Source organism: Tachypleus tridentatus, chromosome 3, assembly GCF_004210375.1.
Source record: "Tachypleus tridentatus isolate NWPU-2018 chromosome 3, ASM421037v1, whole genome shotgun sequence".
Lineage (NCBI taxonomy): Eukaryota > Metazoa > Arthropoda > Merostomata > Xiphosura > Limulidae > Tachypleus > Tachypleus tridentatus.
This window is the reverse complement of record NC_134827.1, coordinates 67,517,372-67,536,596: the sequence shown is the minus strand read 5'-3', so window position 1 is coordinate 67,536,596 and position 19,225 is coordinate 67,517,372. Positions and strand designations below refer to the sequence as shown.

The following is a 19,225-nucleotide window of genomic DNA, read 5'->3' as shown; positions in this document are numbered from 1 at the left end:
GAGATCTTAATCTTTCTCCATATGACACTCCCTGCATCCCAGGAACCCCTACAGTAACCCTTTCCAAAAATTCAATGTCCTTCTTAAATTAAGGAGTCCAAGATTGAGTGCCATACTCCAAATGTGACTGAACCAGTGACCTATATAATGAAATGATAATCTCTCTAGAATTTTACTCAATATTTCAGTAGATACAATACAAAATCCGATTTGCCCTACCACTAGCAACAGCACATTGCTCAGAGGGCTTTATTCTTGAATTCTCTTAACATGGGCTTGATCGATTTGACCAAGTTTGTGTGATGCATAGTCAACGATACCCAGTGTTAAAGGGTTAAAAGAATGATCAACTATTACACCAGAATCACCCTCCTTTCCAACTCTGTTAAGATTCTAATAAAATTATAATTTAAATTTTGATAACTCACAAGCATTATCTTGCATTTGTTACAATTAAAACTCACCTGCCATTTATCTGCCCAATTCACATAAACACCTAAGTCACATAACACATTTTATTTAGTGATCGTGGAATTGAACAGAAACAGCTGACACGTAGTGTTATCTGTGATGTTAGTCAAAGGGCAAATAGTTTGTGTACTTTTAAATGTTGTTTCAACTTTTTATTTTTGCTTCTTTGTATTATGATGCAAAATACATCACACTGCAAAGCATAAATTATATAGACTGATTATTACTACACAATAAAACTGAAATTTGTTTAATAAAATCCTTCTTTACTGGTCATACATGGGTTTCTAGTAAGAAGAGCTTCACAGTGTCTTGAACCCACATCTTGCATGCTGCTGTTTTAAGTATTTCAGCCAATACCAGAGAACATCAGGTTGTCAAGGCTTGCAACACAAAGATTTGTCTAAACTATCTATGTTAGTCCTTTACAAGACATTAATTACTGTTGTACAGTATGGTTCACTCTTGTGAAATATTATCTATAATGACTTTGAACAAATCATTCTTCACTAACCCTATACAGATAACAATAGAATCACATTAAGCCTGACCTTTTAAAGAAACAACTTAAAGAATGATTAGACTCCTGGGCCAGATATTTTTCCAAGAACTTTGAAGGTGGATAACAATTATATTCAGCCATTTCTTTTTTTCCTTGAATTGTAGGCAAGCTACACAGTGGGTTATCTGTGTTATGCCCTCTAAGGGTAACAAAACCCAGATTTTAGCATCATAAATCTTCAGAGTTACTACTAAGCCACTGGCAGCATCAGTAGTAGAGAAAGTTTTCAAAAGTCTGATAAATGACTTTTCAAAGGATTTATTAATACATTTTTCAAATTTTGTTGGATAGTCAGTGTGGTTTCACAAAAAGAAAATCTTGTCTTACCAAGTTTCTTATATTCTTGAAAGAGGTTATTGCTTATGTATATGTTGTAAAAGTGAGAATTTTGTGTACCTAGGTTTTCAAAAGCACCTGACAAGGTGCCACATTAAAAAAATTACCTGTAGATAGATGTGAAGGAAAAGTTGGCTGAACAGATATAAAAACAGTTAAATAGAAGAAAGTAGAGAGTTGTTATTAATGGACTTCAGTCAAACTGGATTAATGCCACAAGTCCTTTTATACTTTGATTTATATCAACGACATAGATGTAGGAATGGTAAATAAGTTATTTACATTTGCTGATGTTATCCAGTCTAGAACGTTTTTAGCTGTGCAAAAGGAGATGTTACTCTGCAAAAGGATTCAGGTCACTTGGTAAGTTTGGCAAATTGGTAGATAGCTCTTAATTTGCAATACAATCAATCTATATTGATTGTCATAATTTGAATCATAAGTATAATTTTGATGAGAATAATCTTAATATTTTAATAGAATAAGTTCTTAATATTCTGAAAGGTCAGTCTCTTAAGCTATCTGAGCACTCTTGTTGAAGCTAGTGGTAGGGAAATTACGACAAGTTTAAAGAGGTTAAAATTTCAGTGTATAGGTTAGGCATACATTGGTGTACTATGTTCCATCTTTGGCTTCTAACCATAGAATAATTTTAATTTGTTGCAAAGGATTTAGAAAAGGAATATTAGTGATATACCATAGATGGAAATGTTATCATATGATCCCTGAAATTGTTTTCTCTAAAGAAAAAACAAGAGTTAGAAGGACATTTGGTTGAAGTCTTTAAGACTGTTAAGGAAATAAATGGGGTGAACATGTTATATTTTGTTAATACTTAAATGGTGAGTGTGAGAACCAGGATACATAACTTTTGACATGGTTGGTGTCACCTTCAGTTAAAACATTTTCTAAAAGTTATTTTTCTAACAGGGTAGCTGGCCTTTGCAATTGATCTCCTTTAGATATGGTGAAATCAGTAAACTTAACATGATGGTTCCCAAGCCAATTATCCAATACTTTCCAGGGTCCCACTGATCATTTTACAATTACTTTTTCTTACAAAGAGTATATATGTAGCTGTTGTGTCCCAGCCAATACGTAGCCCTTCAAAGAGGAAATAAAGCATGACTCTTTGGTGGGTTATGTGGTTCTTACTGGAAGACTTATGACCCACCTGTGGGTCATGCGGGAGCCAACATGTTAAAGGAATTTTATGCTCTTGCCATGACAATGTTTTAGTCTTACATTCAGTTTTATAAAAACTACTTATGTTATAACGATTAGTATAGCATAAAATCTTAGCTAATAATCTATATTTTATATATATAGTATAAAAGTTTAAAGGTCTTAATATTACAAGTCAATATTTAAAAAATTTTTATACATGGAATGATGTCAGGGTCAACAGACTGCTGAGTGAATCAGTATGGATCATACAATTCATATATTGTATAGTTTCAATATGATTCAGGGCAAGAGAAATGGCATACAATTCAGCATACCACTGTAGAGGGGACTCTGTGTGCTACAACCAAACTGTAATAAACCATGGCAGAGCTCACAGAGTCACATGATTTTGAACCATCTGTATATATGGGAATGGATGGATCCTTTGAAAGATGTTCAGCAAATAAATAGCGATATTTCCAATCAGGAGTACTGGCCTTCCCCAGATGACTCAAAGATAGGTCACAGTTGGGGATAGTAATTAGCTATGGTGGAAGAGGCCAATCTGTTGATACTACTATGCTATTCAAAGATAGATCCATTTTTTCTTATTGGGCCCAGACACAAAGGCTAAAAGGAATAGTGGCAGATTTTCTATTATAAAAAAATGTGTCCCACTGAGGATGGAAAACATAACCCCAAGTAGGATGCTGTGGTAAAGAGCAAAGTTTGGAAGCATACATAAAAGAAAGTTGCAAACAGTGAATATACAGAGGGGGTTCATGGGATTCCACATACAAACTTTGGACTGAAGAAGTATGAAAGGCCCCAGTTTAAAGCCAAAGCTCCTGATGGTGGATAGGATCCAACATTTTCAGAGCTGAGGTTCTGGCAGAACCATCAACCATAGACCCATAGTCAAGTTTGAACCGGATAAAGGCACAATAAATTTTAAGCATGGATTATCAATCTGCTCTCCAAGAGGTGGAAGAGAGGACACGAAGGATGTTCAGTGTTCCTATACATTTGACACAAAGTTATTTGATATGGGAAATAAAGTTTAATTTACAATCAAATATAAGACCTAAGAACTTTGCCTCATGAATGACATGAAGTACATCATCATCAATACAAAGTTCTGGATCTGGTTGGTGGCAGAAATGTACACAAACAGTTTTAGGGAGAGAAAGTTGAAAACCATTTAGTGTGGTCCTCTTAAGTATATTACTGATTGTAGTTTGTAGCTGCAGCTCAATAAACCTCATGTGTAATGACTGACATGAGATGTAAAAGCCATCAACGAAAAGAACATTTGCAACTGTTCATTGACGGCATTAATCTTTATAATAAAAAGCGTGACACTCAGAACACAGCCCTGAGGGACTCCAAGTTCCTGTGGGAAAAAAACCGGAAAGTGTTGAGCCTACACGGACCTGGAATCAGCAGTTCCTTAAAAAATGCTTAATAAAAAGTGACAAATTGCCATACAATCTGTATGAGTGAAGGTCTCGCAAGATGCCATATCTCCATGTCGTATTATAAACTTTCTCTAAATCAAAAAAATAGAAACAAGACATTGTCGCTTGAAAAGGCTTCTCTGACTGATGTTTCAAGGCAAATTAATTGGTCTATCATGGAGCATTGTCTTTGGAACCCACACTGAGTGGGTGAGAGAAGGTTGTTTGATTGAAGAAACCAAACAAGACGAGCATTAATCATCCTCTCTAAGGTCTTACTGAGACAACTCAAAGCAACTGGATAGTAATCAAGTAATCTTTGGATCCTTCCCAGGTTTAAGAATAAGGAGTACAATAGCTTGGTGCCAAACATCAGGAAAGACATTCTACTGCCTCCTTGCTATTCTCCTGGATGTCTTTAACTGGATATGTATATCATCAGGTCCAACTGATGTATTGCCAGACCGAAAAAGCACAAGTCTGAGTTCTACCAGTGTAAGAGAGTGATTGTAGTCATAGGGATGATCAGTCAAAAAGAAAAGAGACAATGTTCAATTTGTGTTTTAACAGCTAAGAAGGAAAGGGATGAATTTGAAGAGCTAGATACATGAGAGAAACATTCACCAAAAGTATTGGCAATGCTCTGAGCATTAGCAACTTCATGGCCATTGAATATTAAGGTAGAGAGGGAGGCAGAAGTATACCATCCACTCACCTTCCAGATCTTGTTCCATATGACTTTTGAACTTTTTTTTTTGGTGGTTGAAGAAATGCTGGAGGTGTATTTCATTCAAGATTCCTTCTGGTTTTGATGTTTAACTTGCTGAGCCTGTGCATGGGCTTGTTGAAATGCAATATGGTTTGAAAGCATGGAATATTTACGAAATTTATCCCAAGCACATTTCTGAGATTTTTGTATTACAGAAAAAGCAGAATTCCACCATGGCCACGGATGCCATTGGAAAGATGTTGAGGTTTTGGGGATGCACTGAGTAGATGCTTGGACAATACAGTTAGTAACTGGTGCTGCACAATCATCTATCAATGATCTACATAAGATGATAGGATCAAGTTTCAAGAAAGCAGTGAAGAGGGCCAGTTGGCCTGGTTCAACGTCCACTGAGGCACACAGATCAGGTGGCATTGACCATGACCAATCTCTCTTAACATGATAGGAAAATTATTACTACCCTATGGATTGATGTCAACCTCCCAAGAAAAGCAAAGAGGAGCAGAAAGAAAGATTTATAGCAGTAAATGACTGACTGGGTACATGAAAATAAGTGTAACAGCCAGTATTGAAGAGAGACAGGTTGCAATTCAGAAGCACATGCTCTATAGCATGACCCCTCACATCAATACTAAAGCCACCCCCAGAGAGTATTATGCCCATTAAGATTCCCCAAAATTAAAAAGGGGATTGGCAGTTGCTCAATGAGGGCATCAAGGTTTGATGAATAATTTTTCCAGGGGTAAGGTACAAAAAGCAAACAGTGATGGTATGACCCAAAGAGATACGGATGGCTACAGCCTCCAAGGGCATATTCAATAACAAGGACCAGGTGGGCACATGCTGATCAACCAGCTGTGCTACTCCCCCATGTCCTTGTCGTACACATGACCTGTCATTTTGGTAGAAGGAGTATTGTCGAATTGTGACTGTATTAGGAGGTTTTAAAAATGTTTCCTGTAAAAAAAAGACATTTAGATAAAAGTCAACCAAATCCTTGATGTCATTCACATTTGATTGAAAACCTCGACAGTTCCATTGGATTAACTTGGCCATTTTATTTTGGAGTGCATGGCAAGGATACCTGATCTTTTTTTTCTTTACTGGATGTGGGTCAATCACTCTATTGATCCTGCTCTGGATCGAGTAGGCTGGTCGGTGTTTGTAGACATATGTTCCAGTGATTGAGGATGTAAATGAATGGTTTGTTGAATTCTTGGGGTGTCAAGAGAGGAAGACATCATGGAAACACCTACACTTGAACAAGGTAAAGTTGGGCAATGACTGGAAGATGTGGTAGGAACACAGATAGAAGTAGGTACTGATTCATTAACTTTGTTGATTTGAGGGTGCTAGATTAAGATGTGCTGTTAAGGAATCTGTAGGAAGCATGGAAAGATCTGTCTGGGCTCCTACTGTAGTAGTGGAACACATTACAGCAGCATAAGTCTGAGATGGAATTGGGAATACTAATTTCCAAGCCTCTGGGTAAGTAATATTGTGAAATGTCTTTATACATTGTACTTCTTTCTCTTCTATCCATTTAGGGTAAGAAGTAAAACAGGAAGGATGTGGACCATTACAGTTAATAAAATGCAGTTCTAATTGGCATTCAAAAGCATCATGGTCTATACCAGCACAATGGGAACATGTTAAGGAACCATGGCAAGGTGTTTTTGAATGACCAAGTCATTGACAATGAAAACATCTAACAGGGTTAGGAATATAAGGCTGTACCATACAATTCAGATATCTTACCCTGACTGTGATAGGAAAACATGATGTTGTAAATGTTAATATTAGAACATTTGTCGGCTCCATAATCCCGGGTACAAGTAAAAATTTGGCGCACGGCTGTAACACCTTGGCTGGTGAAACCTACAATGATCTCTGACTCAAGAATGTTCTTTAAATCCATCTCAACTATAACTCCTCTGGAAGAATTCAAAGTAGAATAAGGTAACCTCAGTGGGTATGTTCCCAATGGCCTTTGATTTCAAGAGGAATTTGGAATGTTTGGATGAAGATGTTTCCACTAAAATATCCCCAGACCATAATTTCTTTACCAATTTAGGAGAGCCAGCAAGCCCTTCTAAACCCATCTGAATAAAAAAATGGAGACATCTGCCCTAAGGGATTTTCAGTTAGAGAATGTATAATTAAAAATCGTGGAACAGATTCAAGTTGTGAGTTTGACCATACAAAGTCATCAATGCATGGTCGTTTGCCAGTAGTACGGTTTTTTCTATGCTGTTATGCTTGTTTATTTTTTATTTGAGGGATATCCATAAAAAAAAAAAATATTTTGGTGCCCACTGACCCCATCCGTCACGTAGCCCTGCATAAGGTCACTGCAGCAATGCCAGGATTTCGTGAACACTATACCGAAACACCAGTATCAGACAATATCCACTGCACCTTTTGAGAACATCCTATGCTGGCACTCAGTTGACCCTGGCCCAAATGGACCAGCTGATTTATCTTGGGGTTGCCACCCTAAAACAGTCCATCTACAGGAATTCAAGGCCAAAGTGGTGTTGGAGTTGGACCCCTCAATCACCAGGATCCTCTCCTCCCCTTCATGGGTCACCATGCACAAAAAACATGCATGTAGATGTTTAGATCCCAAAGGAGGTAAACTGAAAGTGCAGCCTTCTCTGGGAGGTCCTCTCACCACATACAGGAATCCACATCAAGGAGCTGTGAAAAAAAAAAATGTCAAGATTTTATGAATACACTGAACAGGATTATTATAGGAAAAATAATCACTGTTCTGTGGGTTTCTGTCAACACTCTAAGAAAAGTAATAAAAAAGTGAAGGGGAGCAAAAAGAGAGATCAGCAGAAGTAAATGATTGACAAAGTGCATGAAAATAAGAACCAGTATTGAAGAAAGGTTGTGATCACAGAGCATACACTCTATGGAACAACCCCTCACCCAGCAGTATCAGTACAATCCCAGAGGAGTTTACATCAATTAAAATCCCACATGATTGAAAAGGAAGATGGTAACCATTCAATGATGGCATCAAGTTTTGACTGATCATAAGTCTCTTCAGGAGACAGGTGCAGAGAACAAATAGAGATGGTATGATCCAAGGAAACATGGATGGTTATGGCCTCCATGTTTGTATTGAGTGGCAAAGACAAAATGGGCATATACTGATCGACTAGCAGTGTCAACCTTCCATGCACTTGTTCATCACACAACCTGTCATTTCTGTGTAAAGAAACTGCCTAAAGGTGATGGAATCACCAGGTTTCAGAAGTGTTTCCTGTAAGGAGAGACACACAGGTTGATAAGAATCAGCAAGTACTTAGATTCCAACAAAACTCCAGACAGTTCCACTATATCAAAGTGGCCATTTTTATTTAAGTGGAGGAGAATGGTGCAGGAAACCCTTCTGTTTTCGACCATATTTTTTTTCCTTTTTTGGACAAAGGTCTATTTGACCTCCATGGATTTTGCCTTGAATTAAGTAGGCAGATTTCTGTCTGTGGACAAAGATTCCAGTGACTGAGGGTGCAAACGAATAAACACTTTGCATCTTGGGACTGGAAAAGGAGATGAACTCGAGAAAACACCCAAATCCGAAGCCAAAGAAAGTGGATCTGAGCTGCCACTAGAAGGAATGGCAGGGACAGAGATGGAAGTAGATGCAGACTCATCAACTCTTTTAACCTTGGAGGGCAAAATACTCTTCAGATGGTTTGTAAATGATTTTGATATTTAAAAAAATCTTGAATTTCTTTGTAGTGACACATTTTCTCTTCTCTATTTGTTCCATCACCCCTCCAAAAAAAAGTATGAAATTAAACATAAATTACTCCCTAAAAATCATCACTGCTTAAATAAAGCATAATGCTTATAGCTTTAATTTTGTTTGGTTACAGAAATATCAAATAAAAAAATCAGGCCACACCCACACTTTCAGAATTTGTTCACAGTTTTCTCTTATGTTCAATTATAAATCATCTATAACCAACAGAAAGAAACAGTTTTCATCTATCAAATGACATATTGTACAAGTGTGTTCTGGACAGATAACTGTCGGTTTCATTCAAAGTACAATCTTTGTCCAAATGGGAAAGTTAACAACTAGATTGGGTGAATTTGTAATGCCTCTTGAAAAACTAGGAAAATTTTGGGAGTTAAGAGACATTATATAATTTCTGCATGTTATTAGTCCATGTTCTACGGTATATTATTTAATTAACTAAAAAGTATTTAGTACATCATTACCATTAGTATAAAAATATCATGAATAAGTGTCATCAACAATCGACAGCAAGGAAAAAGAAGACTGGATAATAACTATTTCTTGTTTTTCATATTTATTTATTTATTATTAGAAAAGTAACTAAAATGTAAAAATATAAATCTTTTTAGTTAAAATTATATTAGGTAGAAATAAATAATAATATAATAACGCTTCACAAGCCACACAAGTACGAGCAGTATGCAAGTTATGTAATTTGATAAAGTAATATTAGCTATATGTGCCACAAGTAATTTACAATTTACAAAGAGCAATAAAACAATACAATTTAATCATGAATAGATGTACACTGTTAGGAGTTGAAAGCTAATTGGTACAAACAAATGTAGTTTCATGTTGCAATATGAAATCATTCTAGAAAGACAAAAGGGGTCAATTTAGATTTATTTCTATTTTTTGATGGTTATGAGAGAGGGTAGAGAAAATAAATAAAATGCTTGAGCTGTATTTAGATTTTAGGTAGTACATAAAGGAAGTTTGAGATTATTAACATGAGGAAAAGTATTTTTAATCTCAATATGAAACTTTTCTTCACACAGATTATTGAAAACAAATATTTAATATATTCATGGTCAAATTTTTATTCTAGCTTACTAAAAATATTTTACTAGAAAAATATGAGTTTTGTAAGTGAAAGACTTATAATGTTAACTAAAAGATTGACAAATTTTGAAGTTGAACATACTATATTGCAAGTTAGAAGTGTTAAATCTACTAAGACTTATAGATGAGTAAAAAAAAAAGAGATAGCAAGGTCATAAACCTGACTTGGCCCATGTTAAGAGAGTTTATGGAAAGCTTGATATGTGCTTAAATGATAAGTGTAAGTAAATTTCAGCTTTGAATTTTTTTGAATAGTTTAGTGGATGTGACAGCCTTTACAGACCAACAAGTCACTTGTCTTCAAACACTGTGTTAAATAATTTTATACTGTCACTACTGTCACCTATAAAGAGTCAATAAAGAATGGTTTGTCAAAAACAACTAGCAATGTTACTGTGATGCAACATCACACCCACAAATTTATATTTTCTATACAGTAAAAATAATATACATATTGTTTAATTTTAAGGTTCACAATATTACAAGTCTTTAAAATTATAAGACCTTTAAATGTTTTCATGTATTACATAAGAACATTGTAACAGAAGTTTAAAGATTACATAATAAAGCAAAATAAAATTTGCATTACTGAGAAAAATTTGATACATATTTGAATTTTATTTTTTATTAACGAAATAATTATAGAATAGTATTAATTTTATACTATGCTGTGAAAACTGCATAAGTCATAATGGGTTAAAAAATGAGAAGTTCCAGAATAAAACTTTTCTAAAGTTTCAGTTTACCTCTTTTCAAGGTACATTATTTGGTCCTTACTACTCTGATAAAATGTTATATCTTGATCAACACACAGGCTAAAATCTACCTAATAAACTGTTATTGTAGAGTAAGTCAGTTTTTAATTATAATCATTATACATAATTGTCGTTAAACTGAAATTATAGCAAAATGGTTTTTCAAGGAAAAAAATAAAACACGTAAGGGTTTTGGGTGTTATTTAATATAATAATTAATAAATAAATAGAAAATATATAATACAAACAAACAAAAAGATAAAATACTTTTGTAACTTTTGGAAAGGCAAGATCTCTTACTTTATAAGATTTCTGGTTGATTGTTGTTCATTGCTTTATTCAGTTTCTGTGAATTAAGCAGAAAACTGAAAGCCCAACTGTTATCTCTTCAGCTGAAGTCTTTCAGTACCATAGACACATACAACTCCCTTTCTAGAGTAGTGCTACTAGCATGCATTTCAGTTACTAACTGAACTTCAACTTTGAAATAAATGTTCTGAGAAATATGTATGCCATAAAATCAATAATTTAATTTAAAAAAAAACATAAATGTTGTATATAAAAAATTAATTTATCTTTGAAAATATTGGTATTGACATGACCAGTAGTTACATAGTAATAATACAACTAGTACTGTCTGTGCATATCTAAAATTAAACCTGGCACTGGAGGAGTTGTTCATTTAAATGTGGCAGTAAAAGATATAAGAGTAGAGTATAGGTTTGTTTGTGTGAATCTAAATTAAAAAAAAAAGCTTCTGAGTGTATTTGTACCTTTTTTAAAACTTTCTGATCGGTAAACATCACGCAGTTCTTTCATAAGACGATCTGTGGCCTGCACAGACCCTGATATTGAGCCACGCAGGTAATCTTGCCTTTGGGTTTGTTGTAACCTTTCTAAAGTGGCTGAATGTTCGCTGCTCAGGTTGTCTTTTTTCTCCTGTGATGAACTAAAATAGCAACAACATAAACAATTTCTTGCTTTACTACCTTATACAACAAACTTTTTTTTTTTAGTTTTCATACAATCCCAGTATTTTGTCAACATGATATCACCATAGCCTTTAATATTAAATTACATCGAGTAACAAAACCAGAGAAAAATGTCAGTTGACAAAAGATAAATTTTAAATTTTTTTTCTTATTATTAATCATGAAGTAAGTATTAATCAAAATTATTCAAAATCATGCACTGAAAAAATGTTTTCTCAAAGCTTGCACACTTTCTGTTATAGTTTTATTCAGCACAATGAAATAACACACGTCTTATAATGTTTTGTATTGAATCCAATAATTACCTTTGACTATTCCTAACACTGGTTAAGGGTGGTAATACAACTTAAGTATCCTACATTTCATAATCTGATAGAAATGTGTATCAATATACTGATCTATATAAATGCAACAAAAACACTAAATCAGATATGCTTCATGTAAGTTTTGTAGGACTTCTATCAAAACTTTAATCCTAATTAGCTTAAAAGTATTTTATGATACAAGTGACACAAGTTAGAAAACAGAATTCACTATGTTGTGCATACACATACACAATATTTATTTTGCCTTCCCTAATATAAATATGTATGGTTTACATACTGATTATCATCACAGATTTATAAGCATTATACTGCAACTTGCAGTATTACTTTCCATGTTATTGCAATTTATTATGAATCAATCACAATACTAAAGTGATGAGATATATTTTGTTTCAAAACTTTATGTATGAACAACACATACCAATACTTAAATATCAATAAACAAAACATATTAACTTGAAAAAAATGAGTTAATAGGAGATTAAAGTATGTGTGGATGTACATTCATTCAAGTGCCCATTTCCTTGGCTGTGGTTTTGCTAGACAGTAGATAGGGCCAGTGGGAATCTTGTTAATCCACTCATGCGCGTCACTAATCAGATGATGAGGCACTTGGCTACCTAAAGAGACCCATAGTTACTCCTGCCGATTATCTGTGCTTGGTTGAACTTGTTCACTTCGACATTCAGAGCACTGAGCAGAAATCACATTGCATCAGCACCATCCAACAGGCAGCATATTTTTTTTAGTTTACTCGGCAATAGTTACCCGTCACACTGGCATGTCAGCCAGTAAATTTATGAACAAATAACCTTGAAACTTATTTATGTCTAATCTTTTATCTGTTTTCCACGTAGTAATGTTTTCTTCATAGAGAATGTGACAAAATTAAATATATATGTAACACTACATAAAAATAACACTTTCTTCAAATGTTTACTGTCGCATAACTGAACATCTTTGCCCAGGTTGCAGCACCATTTTTTTAGTTTTTTGTATCCAACTCACTGTTTCAACAAGTACCCTAATAAAACATTACTTTAGTCATTAAAACTTTCATTTTCATCATCCTTGACCCCTCTCTATGGGCTCAGTATAATATTTGCAAGTCAGAATTGATAAATATTTTCCCAATCTTATTTCTTTATGAATTTCATGTACAAAGATACACTGTAAGCTGTGTGTGTGCAAGCAAACTATGAAATATGTCGTTTAGAAGAAAAAAAGTGTGAATTGTACATTTAATAGTTACAGTTAACAAGTTACAATATATAACCAACTTCACTGTATTTGAAAAATACACAAGTGTTTTGACTTGTCTAATACCATAGTGTAGAACTTGCCAGAAAAGAATTATAAACATTTTGTAAATGGCAAAAAGGAAGGGCATAAAAATACAGTTATGCTCTGTTTCAAGTCATGTACATTATGAGTTGGGTTTAACTGTTTCACTTAGTTGTCAAATATAAGTCAAATTGCCTTCATTTTTAAGTCAAGACAAAAACTGTTTGTTCAGAAGTCATTCATATAACAAGTTTGTTACTACAGACTTGTCAAGAGAAATAACAAAAGATATCATAATAATCATAACAAATGAAGAAAATTAGAAATTGTTTGTTAGTTTTATAAATATTAATTATTTTGAGAATAACAATATTGCAAAAAAACTTTAAAGTGTTATTTTGATTATTTGTATCACCACTTTATTAGCACTTATACACATTTTTTAAAATGGGTTGAACAAAGTTGTAAATGTAAACAAGTTTGATCATGTGATACAGTCTGGTTGATGCACCATTTTATATTCTTTTTTGCTTTCACTCAAAAGGTCTTGGAATAATGCAGCAGCTGGTCCCTGTTGTTATTAAGATAAGTACATTCATAGTCAGTCAGTCAAACAGATATAGAGAAAGGTAAAAATACTGACAACATTCAATGAAACAATGGTCAGTGTATAAGTCAAATAGTAGATGACATGGTGGCTAAAACACTTTTGTTGGTTTACTAGCCCCAAGACATTAGTCTTTCAACTTGATCAGCAATGGAAAAAGGCAAATAAATTGTCTGAAACAGAAAGAATTTTGGCCACAAAGTAAGAAGAAAGGTGGTTAGACAGGACAGTAAAGTTCAACTGTGACCAAACAATAAACCAGAAGATACATTGGTTTGATTTGAATTTTGCACAAAGCTACACTAGAGCTACCTGCACCAGCTGTCCTTAATTTAGCAGTGAAAGACTAGAGGGAATGCTGCTAGTAATCATCCCCCACTGCCAACGTTTGGGCTATTTTCCAGATGAATAGTGGGATTTACTGTCACATAATGTCTCCATGGCTAAGAGGGCAAGCATGTTTGGTAGGGCAGGAATTCAAATATGCAATCATTATATTGCAAATCAAGTGCCCTAGCTACCTGGCCATGTTGGGACAAAGATATAATCATCAGAAACCCAGAGCCTAAAACTGTGGTCAAGAGAGTCATGCCTTTTCTTTCTTCACATGAATATGAGACGAAAGGTTTGGAGTAAGCCACATGCATCACTCCACCCCTCTTATTTGGTTTTAATTGTCTGTGCCTCTAATTTATTGATGGTTTGGGGCATCATTTCTTAACATTTCTTCTGGGTCTCTTGGGTTTTTATACAAGGCAGAATGAATATCACAGCATAACTCAGTATAATTTCTATTAAATGTGTCTTGTGATGCTTCATGTGTACTCTGACAGGTGCAGCTGTTTCAGAGATAATAATGTTCCCATACATTATGTACAAGTTGTGTGTGCATGATTAGAGGAAAACGACAGATTTTACATATATTCCCATGGATACCAAAGTACCAAATTTTAAATCAAATTAAGCACCTGTGGGATGAAATATAAAGACAATCCTCTGAATACCTCACTTCATAAATTAAATACAACATTAATTACTCAATGGGGGGAGTATCTACATTCAGGACATCTTTAAGAGCCATGATTTTTATCCAAATGGCTATCAATCTCTGCATCTAACTGTCAAATGATGTGTAAGGTTCTCTGGCAAGATACATATAGCAGTAATGTTGTACAAAATCAGTTTTTATTTTATAAAAGAAAAGAATCCTGTTCAAGTAAATTGTAAAACAAACAACCTTGTATCATCTTCCATTTCTATGTGATCATCATCATCCTCAATTTCTTCATCTTCGTCTTCCGAGTCATCTAATAATTCATCTTCAGACTAGGTGAAAAGAAAAAAATTATAAATTATTACAAATTTTCTTATGATAAATAATTAAGAATAATGGATGATCATAAATTAATTTTTTTACCACATGGGAATACTGTTGTCTCCTTATACAGAAGTGTTTCAGGAATTCATATTTTTGTATTACCAGAAAGAAGGGATACTCCCTTCAAACTTTCAAATTGCCAGTTTCAGATAAATAATGAAATATTAAATGTGTCTTTTTTTTTTAAGAAATAAACCTAGCACTAAGATTTTTTTCCCTATAAACATGAGAGTGAAAGTTTTTTCTTAAAATTTAAACTGATACCAATTGCATTACTCTGAAAGTAACACTACTTCAGCAAATTAATGCACTGTATTAGATAAAAAACAAAGATTTGGTTATTTAAGTAAAGTGAAATAGCACATGACAGTCTTACTGCTAAGCATATAGCTATAGTGACATGTTTCCATTCTTTCATAAAGTACAAACAATGAAAAAAGTCTGAGAAGAATTTCAATAAGTATATTGGAAAAACTTTACACAGTAATCTTTTCTTCAGTTACTTACTGAAGGTGCAATCAGGTGATTTAAAGTTAACTGGATTAATATCAGTTTTAATCAGTACTGCAAATGACAATAAAAGTATATTAGTGGCAGAGAAAAATCAAATTTAAAAGTAACTTATGATTGATACTTTTGACTGATATGGGTAAATATTAACAAACATGTAAAGTGAAATATACTAAATACTACTATCCTATTTTAATTCATGTTACATGTTGTGAATTTGTCTATACATTCCTCCCAGCATTTTGAAACTAACAGAACAAAACCTTACAGGCAGATTCAATATGCCACAGTCCTCAAACAAAATGTTAAAATGGACTTAGAATGTTACACAGATATAACAGGGATCTAGAAGTAGATTTGCAAGATTTTAAACACAAATCTGTTCCAGACCATCTTGAGATTATTTTTGAAACTGTATTCATACCCCCAACTTCCAAGCTAGTGAAACCAAAGGTGCTCAGATACCACAGTGGAACCAACCCCTCTATAGAAGACCTATATGAGTAATTGTGGATAATAGAGGATCTTGGCTGATATACTAGAGCCTTTGTGAATCATGAGTGTGCATTTAAACCCTGTAGCAAAGCATATGTATTTTATGCTCTTCATAATAATGAAGAAAAATTAAAAAGTTGTTGTCAAATGAATTAATAGTGACTTTGTTTAGTGTGTCCTCTTCTAAAGAATAAGTTAGATTTTAAATAAACAAACAATAGAAAAAAATTGTAAATATGTTTTAGAAAAGAATAGAATCAAGTAAAAAAACCATGTTGGCTCACAAATGGTAGAAAATTAAAAAAAGGCATCACACAATTAAGAAATTATTAATTGCTGGTATTATAGTACATCAAGAAAGGTGGTCTAATAGGAAATCAGGATATCCAAGAAGATGTATGAAAAAACTTGATCAAAAACAAAAAGTATTTTGTTAAAGTACATTAGGGGTAAACAAAATGTCAGGATAGAGATAGCTTGTTGTTGTTTGGCATTTTATGGCGAAAAGCAGCTAGGCTATCTGTACCAAACCAATAACAACAATATACAATGAAAGTGAAAGTATTATAAGGCATAAAGGGAAATTAAGTTAAAACAAAAACAATGGCCCAAAACGTAAACAGAATTAAAAAGGCCAATGGTTCTTAAAATATTAAAAACATCTTAAAGGTGCATAGCACAACCTTTCCCAATGACTCTAGGATATCAATATCAGGGATAAACATAAGTAAAAACATGTCTAAATTGATGCCATCTCTCACTATCATAATGATGGCACAACAGTAGAATGAGAGCTATTGTGACTTGAGTATCACACATACCACAAACTGGTGCATCAGTCCCAGATAAAAGAAAATAATGACTTAAAAACTGTGGTAAATGCATAGCTTAGATAGAACAACCCTCCTTCCAATCCTTATGAAATTAAGGGAACCGAAGTTCAACAAAAGGTTTTATCTAGAAAAGCTTATTGTCATGTTTCTCACTCCAAGTTGATTGCCAAATGGTGCAGAGCCAAGTGTGTGTATGGAATAGACATGACAGTGATAGAAACAGAGCAGACCGACTTAGCTGCAGTGTCAGCAAGCTCAACCCTGCAAATACCAATGTGACCTGTTATCTAGAAAAACCGAATAGAAGTAGATGATAAACAGAATTAGGGCAGTTGGTTTTGAATATTGATGAGAATAGGATGAGAACTAAGGTGAAGCTATTTCAGGGTCATTAGAAAGCTAAGCGAGTCATTATAAATAGTACATTATAATGAAAAATATCACACTAAAGACACAGCTCTGATGGATTCCAAGTTCCTGTGGAAATGAAGGGGAAAGTATTGAACCAATACAAACTTGGAATCACTATTCTGTTACATTTTTGATAGAAATGGACAGATCCCCATGCAACCAATATGAATGGAGGTCTCACAAAATGCCATACCTCCATGTAGTATCATATATAGCTATCTCAAGGTCAAAATAAAACAGAAACAAGATGGTGTCACTTCAGAAAGGCTTTCCTGATTGAAGTTTTTCAAGTTGAATCAGGTGGTCCACAATGAAGCACTGTTGTTGAAACCTACATTTGATAGGTAAGAGTAGGCTGTTTGATTTGGGTAACCAAACAAGACAAGCATTAACCATCCTTTCTAAGATCTTAGAGACAGCTCATCAAAGAAGTTGGATGGATGTTTAAAGGAAAGGGAAAAATTGAGAACAAGAGTCCAGAGCTAATCATAAGAAAAATAATTCTCCTACCAGGTCCAGTTAAAAAACAAGAGAAATGGTACAGCAGGTCTGACTGATGTACAATTCCATTGTAAAAGGGTGATTATAGTCATAAAAACAATCAGCCCAAAAGGAGAGAGGTCTTGATGGCTAAGAAGGTGATGGATGAAGCAGAAGTGCTAGATGCATGAGAAAAGCTTCTGCAGAAAGTATCAATGATGCTCTAGGCATCAGTAACTACCTGGCCATCTTGTCTATATGATTTTGGAACTGGTGATAGAAGAGATGCCAGTTGTATACTTAATCCAAGATTTCTTCTGGATTTGATGATCTAACCTACTGATAATGTGCATAGGCCCACTGAAAAGCAATGCAGTTTAAAAGTGTGGGACACCTATGAAAGGTATTCCAGAAGAGTTTCTGAGCCTTCTGTGCCATGTGGTAAGCAGGATTCCATCATGGATGAGGATACTGTAGAAAAAGGTAGGTAGGCAGGTATTTCATGTGCCAAACAAGATGTAGTATACTCTAACGATATATGGAAATTAAGGTAAAAATACGTAAAATTAAGACCCACCAGGAAGACTGAAGCGTTAAGTTCAAACTTGCTGTCAGTCACCTGAAATTGGCCTTTCCAGTCATGGGTTCAAGTCAAAATAAAAATTAAAATAGTTAAAAGAAATCATTTTAAAACAGTATATATTCCAATAAAAACCTTAAATTTAGTTAAAAAAACCAATGGCTTTTAAAAATGTAAAAACAAGAATGAGGCAGCCAGTATCACCATGACATTGGCTAACATCAAGGGCAAACCTACCATAAAAATTAGTTTAAAATGGCATTGTTATACTTGGATATAATGATGGCATGATAATAAAAAACGTATGATTGGGACCTCAGTGCCACACAGACCACACATTGGTGCATCACTACCAGATAAAAGAAAGTGGTGAGTTAAAAAACTGTGACCAATGTGTAGCTTGGCCAAAACAGCTCCCTCCCTTCCATCTTTATAGAAACAAGATAGCCAAAGAGCTAAAGAAGGCTTGATTTGAAAAAGCTTATTATTCTGTTGCTCACTCCAGGTCGACTGCCGACTGATGTGCAGTTGAGTGAACCTGATAATGACCGAAGAAGGTCGAAACATTGTTCACTCCTCTGCATAAAAAATTTTCTCAACCCAAACCAGCCGTCTTTTACATATATATTTTTCTCTACAAGTGGTTTTCTCGTCATCACTGATTATCGGTCAGTTACCTCTTTCTTTCTTTGTGAACCTGACGATGACTGAAGAAGGTTGAAATGTTGTTCACTCCTCTACAAAAAAAATTCTCTCAACCCAAATGAGCCAGTATGTTTTGGATACTGATAAGAATAGGATGGTAACTAACATGGAATGATGTCAGGGTCAACAGACTGCTGAGTGAATCAGTATGGATCATACAATTCATATATTGTATAGTTTCAATATGATTCAGGGCAAGAGAAATGGCATACAATTCAGCATACCACTGTAGAGGGGACTCTGTGTGCTACAACCAAACTGTAA

General features: G+C 34.3%; 1 protein-coding gene across 7 annotated transcripts in view; it reads right to left on the bottom strand.

Annotated features, from left to right (window-relative positions):
• LOC143247042 (ubiquitin-conjugating enzyme E2 Q1-like) overlaps nucleotides 1–19,225 on the bottom strand; it is an 87,030-nt gene that overhangs the window by 29,884 nt on the left and 37,921 nt on the right. For all 7 annotated transcript variants that reach the window (XM_076494364.1, XM_076494358.1, XM_076494357.1 and 4 more), the window contains exons 4-5: nucleotides 14,807–14,895; nucleotides 11,134–11,309 (exon numbers count right to left, since the gene is read on the bottom strand). In XM_076494364.1, the coding sequence (XP_076350479.1) occupies nucleotides 11,134–11,309; nucleotides 14,807–14,895 (265 nt within the window). The remainder of the gene's footprint in view (nucleotides 1–11,133; nucleotides 11,310–14,806; nucleotides 14,896–19,225) is intronic.